This window comes from Manis pentadactyla, chromosome 7 (assembly GCF_030020395.1).
Source record: "Manis pentadactyla isolate mManPen7 chromosome 7, mManPen7.hap1, whole genome shotgun sequence".
NCBI lineage: Eukaryota > Metazoa > Chordata > Mammalia > Pholidota > Manidae > Manis > Manis pentadactyla.
The window spans coordinates 70,388,050-70,401,453 of NC_080025.1; the positions used below are offsets into that span (position 1 = coordinate 70,388,050).

The window sequence follows — 13,404 nt, forward strand, 5'->3', positions numbered from 1 at the left end:
ATGGTCGCGCGCTTTTCTTATGTCCTCTGTCGCCCAGCCTCCAGTGCCTGCTCACTGTTCTTGCTGCCCTGTTTTCCCAGTATCGAGGGCCCTGCACTCTGGCCCGGATGGCTGGGGCTGGGTGTTCGGCAGCCCTGGGCTCCGTCTCCCTCCCGCTCTGCCTGCTCTTCTCCCGCCGGGAGCTGGGGGGAGGGGCGCTCGGCTCCCGCGGGGCCGGGGCTTGTATCTTACCCCCTTCGCGAGGCGCTGGGTTCTCTCAGGTGCGGATGTGGTCTGGATATTGTCCTGTGTCCTTTGGTCTTTATTCTAGGAAGGGTTGTCTTTGTTATATTTTCATAGATATATGTGGTTTTGGGAGGAGATTTCCGCTGCTCTACTCACGCCGCCATCTTACACCCCTCCTGAAATTCATTCTTAGTGTATCCGTGCTGTTCCTACTAATTGCCTTGTTCATTTCTAAGTACTTGCATGATCTCTACAGAAAACTCTATTCCAGAAAGTTACCAAATATATGATGTTTATTGACTTATACTTATTCATGATTTATATTTCCCTACTTTGTCCTTCCTCCTCCCTTTTCACCCTCTGACATTTCTCTCATTGATGATTTCTCAAAGATTATTGAAAGGATTCCATAATTTAACCTGTCATTTCTTCCATAACTCAGAACTGGAGACAAACTCAACTGCTATGTTTATGGGCTTCTCTGGCAGACTTCTCCCCTACTTGGTGTGATACAACTTTTTGTATTACTATCTTACCACTTCCAGGTTGGGAAGTACTCTCACTGAGGAGGATGAGGAAGCCAGAAGCACTGGGCAATGTCTTTCTTTTTCCATCTAGAACCAACTTCCCCATCCAGTCGTTCTCTTTTCCCACCACATCTTCTCCCGCAATATAATCCAAACAAAAAACAATACCAATGACAACAAATGTCCCTTTGCTCCATGTTCACACTCTGTGTGTCAGCCTCCCTGATTGTCACAGGCCCCTGCTATGCTTTCATGCTGCCCAAGGGGACGCCAAAGGACTCACCTACAGCACCCATGCCTTGTCACTAGTTTCTTCTAATATTCACATGCCCCAGCGCAGCCCAGCAGCACACTGGGCTCTTGGGCACCTTGTCTTTTCTGTCTTGTAGAAACTGTTCTACACTGTCTGAATTATTAAAGTCCTACTATCTCTCTTAAGCTGTGTAACCTTTTTAGAGTCTCTGTCCATGAGAAGCATATCTCTACTTTTAAATCTCTTTTTTCTAAAACATGTTTAACTAGATCCTGTTTTACCTTCCTCCATCCCTACTAAGAATATAACTGAGTAACCTTCTTTCAATATTTCACATGACTTCTCCATCCTAAAATGGTTCTTCCATTATTTTTTAAATGGCATCCAGAGCAGTCATTCCCCATATTCTTTCATGCTCTCTCAGAAACCACATGGCCAGTAAAGCAAGACAGGAATGTTTCAGATGCCCAGTTTTTAGACAAAAGAGGTGAGAAAAATCTAGCTGGCATTACCTGCATATCTCCCAACCCTAGATTTAAGTTTTATGTTAAAAAAAAAGGCTCCTACTAAACCATTGTATCGCGTCCATTATACCACATCACCGCTTCTGTCCTCTGCTCCCATCCTTCCTACCTGTATGCCTGTCTGTGCGTCACACTTCAGATTCAGTCACGCACGAATGGCAAAAGCTGCAGTTACATATCCCAGCCTATTACCTTCCCAAACATGCCACAGCTCACTGTGTCCCTCCCAGTGCAGGGGATCTTTTCCATACAGCCATTATTCTATGCCTAGTTCATTCTCTTATACAGCCTGCCTTGTTTGTAAATTGTCTTCAGACTTCCTGGAGTGGCAGACATGAAGCCACAGGATCCTATCAGTCAAAAGACAAGAACTCTTTTCTTAAGCAGCTTCTCATTATTCACAGTCCTTTGGGAGAAGAAAGTTTCAGCAGATAGGATCCTTTCACTGTGGTTCCTAGCTGCCAGAAAATAATAGCTCTGGGCATTCTTCAGGCCCTTTCATTGTCTGAGGGGTTGAGGAACCGATGAATATAACTTGCAGATGAGAAAACTGTAGCATCCGGCAGAGATGGCCTCTCCAGTGCTACCCAGCAATCCCATAATCACGTCAAGCCCACACACAGACAGGGCTTCTCTCTTATCACCAATCTGCCACAGTGGTACATAAATCCAAAGGAAGCTGGGTACTCAATTTAGAAGAACCAGCTTATTGTGAATTCAATTGGTCTGGATAAACAAGTAATACTCCTATCTTCAGATCAATCAGTAGAAGTCATTTTGTCCAGAATCTCCTGGTCCTGAGAAAAGAAGAAATAAATGGCATACTAGTCTTATCCTGCCACTATCCATTCACCTCTAATCCCCAAAATCCACCCATATACTAGAAATTTTTTTTAAAATCTTCACCAAATGCAAGAAAGATTTGGGTCCTGAATTTGCATTATATTGCATGCTAAGTACCAGATTTTCTAGCTGTTCTATTTGTAGTTAAGTGAGAGGTACCAGGATTAGAAAAGATACAGAAAACATTTTTTTGATAGCTCTAGGCTATATCAAGTGCTGGTTTTAATAGCAGGCCAGATCTCCAAGAACATGCTGTGTTGCTGTGTGTGAACTTGGCTGTTGGCTCCTTTTTCCAAATGAAATGATGATTAATCAGGACTCAGATGTCAGTTGTTTTATGTGACTTGTGCTCTTTGCTAACAGCTGCCTGTTTCAAGCTGTGCTTCCTACAAGTCAAATATAAACCTGAAAACACAATTTCCAGAAGAAAAATTTCAAAATACTTATAGAGTATATTGGAGTATTCAATAGGGTTCCTGATTAAAGCCCACTTAGTATATTATGTAACTTAACTAAAGTCAGTGTAGAGATAGATGTGTTCAGAGTATGTAAGGTAGCCAGGAAAAATAAAACAAACTTATTAGGTACACATATAATATATGTATATGTGTTTTTAGATATCTTGGCTGCAATTTTACAGAAAGAGCCTGGGTGTTGTCAAATAAATATATTTGTGCAAATACTTTATGCATAAATGCTCCTTGATAAGCTAGTACCACATTCCTTTTTTATTCTGCAATAAATAAAAACAGTAAACTATCACTGGCAGGTGAATCATAAGAAATTTAAATTCCTTATGAGAATAAGCTTTAACATATTGAAGTAGTAGACATGGTTCTCACAATCAGAAATACTGTCAGAATAGCATTTGTATGCCTCCTTTCACACAGTCCAAGCAGAAACAAAGTTTTAAAAAGAAAAAGAAGGCAACGAATATGTTGGTCAAGTTTCAGAAGTTTAGAAAAGTATATGCCTAAAATTTGGGGTGAACAAGTAAGAGTTGATATTTTTTTTTTGGCTTAACCTAGATAATAAATGTCTAATTTGGACTGTCCATGTGGCATACACTTCCCAAATTAAACTCGTTCAGAGACTGCCATTTTTAGCAAAAGAGGGGGAAGTGAGAATTAGACAACACCCAGGCTCTTTCTGTAAAATTGCAGCCAAGATATCTAAAATCCAGGACCCCTGAAACTTCAAACAAGCACCCTGCGGACACCTGAAGAGGACTGATCCTAGTCCAGGGTCTGGCATACATTCTGGGGGAGGGAAAGGAGTGCCCCTTCTCATTCCTCTACCACGTCCTTTCCCAAAGTATAACTGCCTGCTTGGAACCTGCTCAGTGATACCCCAAATACAGTACCCGGGGGAACATCTGGCAAAGTGCCAAGAAAAGTGTAGCCATCTAGAGGTGGAAAGGGAGCTGGGCAATCGGTCTGGTATTATTCATTTTTCGTGCCCATTTACCTCCAGGTTTCTAAACCAGGTACTAACCTTCCTCCGTCCCCCAGGTGGCAAACCTGCTAAGGCTCTTCCAGATCCCTCAGATAAGCTACGCATCCACCAGCGCCAAACTCAGCGACAAGTCGCGCTATGATTACTTTGCCAGGACGGTGCCCCCCGACTTCTACCAGGCCAAAGCCATGGCCGAGATCTTGCGGTTCTTCAACTGGACCTACGTGTCCACTGTGGCATCCGAGGGCGACTACGGGGAGACAGGGATCGAGGCCTTCGAGCAGGAAGCGCGCCTGCGCAACATCTGCATCGCCACGGCGGAGAAGGTGGGTCGCTCCAACATCCGCAAATCCTACGACAGTGTGATCCGCGAGCTGCTGCAGAAGCCCAACGCGCGCGTGGTGGTGCTCTTCATGCGTGGGGACGACTCGCGCGAGCTCATCAGCGCAGCCAGCCGCGCCAACGCCTCCTTCACCTGGGTGGCCAGCGACGGCTGGGGCGCGCAAGAGAGCATCGCCAAAGGCAGCGAGCACGTGGCCGACGGTGCCATCACACTGGAGCTGGCCTCGCAACCCGTCCGCCAATTTGACCACTACTTCCAGAGCCTCAACCCTTCCAATAACCACCGAAACCCCTGGTTCCAGGACTTCTGGGAGCAGAAGTTCCAGTGCAGCCTCCAAAACAAGCGGAACCATCGGCGTGCTTGCGACAAGCACCTGGCCATCGACAGAAGCAACTACGAGCAAGAATCCAAGATCATGTTTGTGGTGAACGCGGTGTACGCCATGGCCCATGCCTTGCACAAAATGCAGCGCACCCTCTGTCCCAACACCACCAAGCTTTGCGATGCTATGAAGATCCTGGACGGGAAGAAGCTGTACAAGGATTATTTGCTGAAAATCAACTTCACAGGTAAGCATGGAGCCTTTAATCATTTTACACGGTGCAGATAGGTGAAATCAAACAGGAATCAAATTCCTCTGCCCTCGACCCAGGAATCTTTGTTTCAGATCCACACAATGGGTTCAGACTACTCAACAAATATTCCAAGAGGCAATATGATGACCCTTTGATGTTCTTCCTTATTTTTGAGTGGATACGTTAGCTTGTATACTACATGAAATTGAAAAAACCCCTAGGTTGGGCTGATCTGCAGTAGCTGCCTACATGTGGGCTGTGCTACATTTGCTCTCTTTCTTGTTGTTAGCTGTGGGATATGATACGTGTGGTATGGGCATTTAATCTTCTTTAACAGAGCTGGCAACTCTCTAAGGAACATGAACTTCTAAGCTTTTCCTGTGGGTGATTTTGAGCAAAAGAATCTCATAACTTTCACAGTGGGTGAAAGAAAAAAGTCACTGTTTTCCCAGATGCTAATTAGAAGGAAAAAAGGAAAGATAGTCAGACCATGGAGATTTTCAGGAATTTGAGTTAATTTTTTCCACTGTATAGAAACATTTCTACTGTGGCATTAAGAGTGGTGGATTTTCTTGTATTACTTTATGCAATGAAACTTTCTCTGGGAGCCTGAGCATAAAGAAATTGAAAGACTGATGGAAGTTGTTCTGACACTAGGGAACATGCAAAGGTGTATTCACTGTGACTTTGTCTTTTCATTTGTTTCTAAATATGGACTAAATATTTTTAAATGTAGCATTGCATTCAATGCGTTACTAACATATAAAAAATAAAATCTTTAGGTTTGCACTCTGTACTAAGGTACAAGTGATAGTGAATTAGGTACTGGTCCTGGGGACTTTACCTTTATCTCAAATTACAATGTAGTAAGTAATAAAGAATATTGGGTACAAAATATTTTGATGCCAAAACTTTACAGTGATAAAAGAGCCTTTTTTTTTTGCCTAAATTGCTATTAATAATTATAGCATTATTAATCTTTCATGCCACTAAGGCATCATTCTAGTCTGCATAGCCTGTTTCAATTGATTTATCATCCCAGACATGGAAGTTTGTATGTTCAAATCATACTATCATTGGAGCAAGTGACAGTTCTCACATCTCCCTTACAGATGATCAGTCAGAAGTCAAAATGGCCTTAAAAATCACTGGTAGTACTGAAAAAGGACCCCATGACCATTGGCTCCTATTTCAGAATTCTGCCCCTAAACCAGCCTTGAAAATAAGCACAAAAATCACCAACAGCCATTTTTGCACATCTTTTCTTTATTCTCCTAGAGGCAACCAAAAGTAGTGGAAGTCAGTTATGTCAGTATTCCTTCCTTGTCACCTGGTGGATACCCTCTCTTACCATTAGAATGACTACTATCAGTGGTAAAGATGCAACCTTTTCTGTGCCCTGTATTCCTACATGTGTATTACATGCAAAAATAACAAAAAATATATATAAATAATAGCAAATCAGCATTGGCCTCAAAATTGCCATGTCAGTTCCCAATGACATCTCCAGAAAATAAGATTGAACTATAGAGTCAGTAAAAAAAAGTATCTTTACTCTAAATATAAATGAACTCCCAGCTAATTTTTGATGAATAAGATAAGCATCGCGTTCCCTTATGCTTTCTCTTAATTCACCATATATTAGTATTTTGTTATTTTGGTTCATTCCTTACTCCTCAGCATGCAAATATACAAATATTTCCACTCATTAACCACTAATATAAAGGAAACACTTAGATTTCAGAGAGCCCTTGCAAGGTGTTTTATGTAACCAAAATATTTCCCTTCATTTCAGTAACTGAGTCTTAAATGGCAAAGAGAAGTGAAGAAATAAGGCCGTTATTTGGATAACTAACACAAAATATCTTCTTTTTGTCTTCCTTGTTCAATTACTGGCTTTGATTCCACAATTTGGTTTCATTGTGCAGACTTGGCTACAAAGTGCTATTTTCGCCTTCCCAATTTGGTTGACATTACCAGTCATTCCCCATCTCTAAAAAGAGTGAGAATTTAGATCAGCTACCAGGTAAATATGCTTAGCAGTGAGAACTAGACAAGAAAATGCCTTACTGGAAGAGGATAGATGCTAAATGAGCTAAATATGTACATTTAAAAAGTCAGGCTAACCTAGTTAGTTATTGAAAAGCAGGTTTGTTTTACATTTTTTTCTGATGTAGTATCTCTGTTTCTTTAACTTGAATGGACTAATCACAATAGTAAACACTTAGCCAACACAAAACAATCTTTGCTCAGCTGGGTTGAAGAAATCCATTTCTGGCCATCTGCTTATACTCATTGCATTTACTCCAAGATTCTCCTGACAAAGGATAGTTGTAGCCAATTCCCTAAGAGCTCTACAGGTTGAGGAACGAAGCCTCCTAAGAATTTGAACCACATAAACTAAAATATTCCTTGGTTCCTTGGTACAGTCCTGCTAACTAGTTCCAGAACTGGCCAACATGAGTCCTTGAAGTCAACCTATTTTGAATATGAGGAGATTTTGCAGAATGATACTTTGTTGAAATTTTTCTAAATAGTGAGCTCCCTTGGCATGGGATTTAACCACTAATTACCTCTATAGACTTCTTTCCTGCCATACACCTTACAATTGCCCTTCCTTCCATTAAGAATACTTGCTATTTTGCAATTATGTCATGCCTTTATTTTTGCCTTTGTACCCTTTGCACATGAAATGTACATGTACTATTTCCTCCACCTGGAATACCCTCACGCTGCCCCCATCTGCCGTATCTAGCACCTTCACTTACTCCATTTCAACTGCTACCACCCTGGCCCAACCACCATCTCTAGCCTACATTTCTGCAATAGCCTCCTGATTTACTCTTGCCCACCTCCTACCCAGCCTCCACAACCCATTCTCTGTAGACAGCCACGATGTCCTTTTAAAATGTAGGTCGGGACAAGTCAGTCCTCTGCTCACAACCTCTTAGAGAGTTCCCATTTCACTCACAATTAAAGTCAAATCCTTACAATGTCCTACCAGGCCCTCCCTGATCTGCCTCCTCCCTATGCCTCACAGCCCTTCTGTCATCATCTGTTACTCTCTCTTTCTCACTCCACTCCAGCCACCCTTGTTTCCAGACTCAGGGCATTTTCAATGCCAGTCCTTTCTGCCTGTAATGCCCTTCCACAAGACACCCCTATGGCACATTAATTCCCTTACGTCCTCCAAGCCATTACTTAAATGCTAGTTACTCAGTAAGAATGGCCTGGTTCTCCTTTATACAATTGCAGTGCACTGCTCCCAGCCCCCACCACAGGTGCCCCCATGTCCCTTTAACCTGCTCTACTTTTTTTATACCATGATTTTTTTCTCTTTCTCTCATACCACATCATTTATTGTTTTCATGCTTATTTTTTAATGTTTGAACTGCACACTCAAATATAAGCTCCCTGAAAACAGAAATCACTATCAATTTTGTTCACCGATACAGCCCAAGCACAGTAGGTGCTCTGCAAACATTTGTGGATCATGAATACCCAAACTCATATTTCATTCTCTGTCTCCATTAGTAAACTGTGAGCATTTTCAAGGCCAAGAACATATGTGACATCTCTGATTTCCAGTACTCAGCACAGCATCTGGTATGGAGGGGGTGTATATAAATGTTTAGTGAAGGAATAAAGAATGAGAAAAACAATCAATAGATTTATAATATGATCCTTTTTGTGATAATTTAATGTGTGTATTTTGTCCATTAACAAATGAATTTCAAGAATGAAAGGTATACAACTTCTAGAATGGCTTTTGAGTATGAAGTTTGAATCTGAGAGGAGTCTACAGAAGGAGTGGTTAAATCCTATGCCAAGATAGCCCACTATTTAGAAGAATCTTCAACAAAGTATCGTTCTGCAAAATCTCTTCCTATTCAAACTTTTTTACCCAAGCACTGTCCTTTAGTTATGTTCTATTATTGTATGTGAGATAAATCTAAAACCAAGTATCATTAGCACTGGATCTCTTATCCATCACTTTCTTATAGATGAAGCCCCAAAACGGGAATGATTTGCACAAGGTCATCATCCAGTTAGAGGCAGTGGCCAAGACTAAAATCCAGGTCACCAGATCCACTGCTGCTTTTGTATGGACACAAGAACCCTGGGAAGTTGAGGACTTTGATCCCAAACACCTAATAGAGTTTCTGACACATACTGGGTATTAATGTCATGGTTATTGAAGGAATGAAAGACAATCAATCAGTAGGTTAGAAATATGTCTTAAATGTTCCAGAGCCACTTTCTCAATTAGTTGAAACTAAGGTGGTTCTAAAACACCCAAACTTTGAAAGCTGAACTGTAGATTCCAAACCTTAGAATTTTTTAAAGTTGCTGAGCATTATTTTGTTGGTAAAATTTTTCCATCTGAAAGAGCCACATCATCCAGAATTCTAAAATAAATATTTACATGACTTTTCAAAATTACTCTGAATAAAATTCCATGTGCTCACCGTGTAAAAAGAAAGCTTAAACTACTCAAGACAGTTAAAAACATAAGACATAGAGGGCAGTGAAACATTTAAAGAAACGCAATCTAATTGTCATTTTCTGTGTTCACAGTACAATGCAATCTCTCTCCCTTTTTATTCTGAGACCAGTTCCAGAAAGTGGAATAGCATAAAATCATAGAATTACAAAAAAGCTTTCCTCAAAGATGAACTCGCCCCTACTCCTCACTTCACAGAGGTGGAAATTCAGGATGGCAATATTATTATATTCACTTACTGAAGCACGTAAAAGGGAACTCAACTGTCAGGGTGACGTAACCAGAGTACACGCAATTCAAAAGAAAAAAGAAAGAGCCCCCACTTATTGAGCATACTGCCAGAGGTGCTCCAAGACTCATGCAGGGCCAAGTGAGCACTGTCTTGGGAAGAACATCCCTAACATTCCTCTGTGTGATTCGCAGGGAGTGAGCTCAAACATTTGAGAATGGAGAAATTGACAGCTTGACTCAATAGGCAGTTTATCCAAGGTCACACGGTAAATAGGTGACAGAGCAAACCATCAAGATCCTGCTTTGGTCATTCATTCTACAGGTATGTCTGGACTTTACATTAGGACCAGGGGACCCTGAGCAGCAAGCACGATAGATGGAGGCCCTGTTTCAAGGAGCTTCTGCCAGCATCAGTAGAAGCAGGATTATGGGGCTGCAATGTTAGGGTCTTGCTCTAGGTTGTGTGCTCTCTTTTGGTTTCAGTTTTTGTTTGAGATTGGAAAATTATCCCCCAGAAGATAGTTGCCCCCAGAATCTACACTCACTTAACAAACCTTATTCCCAGAACTCGACCTACAAGTGATGAGTACGTCTCCCTGCTGCTGCTGGGATGGCGGTCATGGTAGTGCTGGATAGTAGCACAAGGGGTATAACAGGGATTTGTTGGAGTTTATTTGTATGGTTGGTTGATTTTCTTTTATCTTTGCCTCATTTTTTTTTTTTTTTGGCATACTCATCTCCTGGTACCACCAAAGAGACAGACTAACCTACTGAGATCAGAGGCCTGGAGCCCTGTGGAGATGGCCCAGGCTTGTTCTTCTGTTTACAATCCTCCACCCCTGGAAGCAGGGCAGAGGAAGAAAACGGTAATCCATCCTCACTGTCCCACCCACCTCTGCATCTGACTCACCCAGGAGATGCAAAGATTGCTCCCAGTTGGGACTGGAAGCACAGAGCAAAGGCCAGGAAGGGTACGTTTTCTGGGACACTGCACTCTAAGGAATATGTTTGAGTTGGCTACAACCCAGCAAGGCTCTCCTCTTGAAAAGTAAAGGGCCATCCAAGGCATAGCGAGGAAGCCAAAATGGTAATGGCCACATCTTTAGATGAATGGGCTTTGAAGTCCCTGAAAGAGCAAACTTCTCTTGATCTTCCTTCCTCCCCTGGAACATTTGTATTTCCCACAAAAGTGCAGAAACTTGTTCCAACTCTGCTGATCAAAAGCATTTCCAAAATGTAAAGATAAATATCCTGTCCTTCTTTTTTCCTTTTTCTCTATGGTCAACTTCCTGGGGTCACAAGAATAAGATTTAAGCCCCCAAAGGACACCACTAATGTGGTTACTTATTTGTTTATGCACTGTGCATCTGTGCTTTGTGTGTCTTAAAAGCTTGAGAAATTATTCTCATTTTAAGGTCACACAGTGGAGAACAGGAGCTTGTAGGAAACCTAATTTTCCACTTTGGCCTGAGCTTTCTGCTGTGGTTGCTACTTACTGTAATTATTATCATATGGTTGTTATTGTTATTTCTATTATTTTATAATCCTTGATTTATCTTCACTCACTGGAAGAGCTATCCTCTCTAAAAAAGTAATCATCCCCAGTGAAGTATGAAAGAAATGCATTCTACCACCTTGCCTATCAGAAAAAAAACACAGTAAATATGCTACTGCCTACACGTTTTCAGGCTTTTGGGACACCTTGGGATATTTACAGGAACATCATTTACAAAGGTGTCTGGAGATTGAAGAAAATATTCTGTATTTTTTACAACTGTAACTAATATAGAGTTTAAAAATAAGTTAATCCTTCATTCCTGACCTTTGGGATACCTAGTATTATCTCACAATAACCTAGTCTTCTTAAGGTTTCTAATCGCTAGTGATTGGAAACAATGTTTTTCTACTTCCATATACCTTTGTGCTATTAGTCATCTTCAACTGGACACTGGAAAGCCAAAATAGAAAAAGTAAGTATTTTCAGTGGATTAAGAAAAAAGTTCCTAACCAGGATAGTAATCATAAACTGACACAGAAGACTTTTCTGTAACAAATTTTAAAAGATGAGATTGTCGTCTAAACAAGCAGATTGTGGGAGATCCTTCCCAGAGCAGGGTTTGATAAACCTTCCTAGGAACCTTGCAGATTCTTATAATGCCTGAGCAGTAAGCACAGCTTCTAAAGATTACAAATGTCCTCAGGAGCAGGCATTGAGGAGGATGGCTAAAGAAATCAGCAACCGGTCACTATTCTCACCACCCTCTTAATTTAAACATTTAACAAATGTCCACAATATCTTTAGTCACTATATGTGACATCACTGGGAAAGACTGCATAGTAACCCTTCACATGTTTTCTCCAAATCCCTAGACACTCCATTTGTGTCTTGTTCATTCCAAAACTATGATAGTTAATGGATCCATTCCATTGTCTGTGAAAAATTAGAATTTGATCAAGTGGTAGAGTCCCTAGAAGTGGCAGTAGTAAATAGCATTTCAGAATATTCAAAGATTTAATTCCATCATAAAACTATAAACAATTTCACTTAGCACAGAGTCGACCATATATTAAATTTGCAAAATAATGTCTCAAATACAAAACTGAGCTGCTGGACAAAGTATAATTAGCCACTGAACCAAGAATAAGTAAATGTTCTAAGAATGGCCATTAATATTTTTCCTCATTTTTTATTAAAAAATTTTTTTTCCAGCTTTATTGAGATATAATTGATATATAACATTGTGTAAGTATAAGGTATACACTGTTGATTTGATAAAGTTAAATATTGCAAAATGGTAACTACCACTTGGGCTAACACCTCCATCTCATCACATAATTACCATTACTTTTTTGTGGTATGAACATTTAAAATCTACTTTCTTAACTACTTTCAAGTATTACTTAATTAAAAAGTAGTACTTAACTACTTTACAGTATTACTAACTATAATCACCATGCCATACATTAGATCCCCAGATATTATTCATCTTATAACTAGAAGTTTGTAATCTTTGACCAACATCTCATATTCTCTGCCCCCCAGGGCCTGGTAAGTACCATTCTAGTCTGTATCTATGAGTTTAGCTTTTTTAGATTCCACATATCAAAGATATCATACAGTATTTGTCTTTCTCTGTCTTAATTCCTTTAGCCTAATGCCCCCAAGGTCCATTCATGTTGTCACAAAAGACAGGATTTCCTTCTTTCTCATGGTTGAATAATATTCCATTGTAAATAAGTATATATGTACCACACCTTCTTTATCCATCTCTTGATGGACAATTAGGTTGTTTCCATGTCTTGGCTATTGTGAATAATGGTTCAGTGAACATGGGAGTGTAGGTATCTTTTCAATATCCTGTTTTGATTTCTTTTGAATATCCCCAGAAGTAGGATTGCTGGATAATGTGGTAGTTCTAATATTAGTTTTTTGAGAAACCTCCGTACTGTTTTTTATAATGGGTACACCAATTTACATTCCTACTGACAGTGCACAGGGTCCCCTTTTCTTCACATCCTTGTCAACACTTGTTATTTCTTGTCCTTTTGATAAAAGCCATTTTGACTGTTGTGAGATGATACTTCATTATGCTTTTGATTTTCATTTACCTAATGATTTGTGATGTTGAGCATCTTTTTGTGTATCTATTTGCCATCTGTATGTCTTCCTTGGAAAAATGTCTGTTCAAGCATCTGCCCATTTTTTAATCATATTATTTGGAGTTTTTTTTTGGTATTGAGTTGTATGAGTTCTATATATATTTTAGACATTAACCCCTTATCATATATTTCATTTGCAAATGTATTCTCCCATTCATTATGTTTCTTTCTCATCTTTTGTATTTTAGAATTAACCCCTTATCAAGTAGATGGTTGCAAATATTTTCTCCCATTCCATAGGTTGCCTTTTCATTTTGTTGATAG

General features: G+C 40.2%; 1 protein-coding gene across 2 annotated transcripts in view; it reads left to right on the forward strand.

Moving 5' to 3' along the window:
• GRM3 (glutamate metabotropic receptor 3) overlaps positions 1-13,404 on the forward strand; it is a 221,034-nt gene that overhangs the window by 140,611 nt on the left and 67,019 nt on the right. For both annotated transcript variants that reach the window (XM_036911857.2, XM_057504467.1), the window contains one exon: positions 3,884-4,739. In XM_036911857.2, the coding sequence (XP_036767752.2) occupies positions 3,884-4,739 (856 nt within the window). The remainder of the gene's footprint in view (positions 1-3,883; positions 4,740-13,404) is intronic.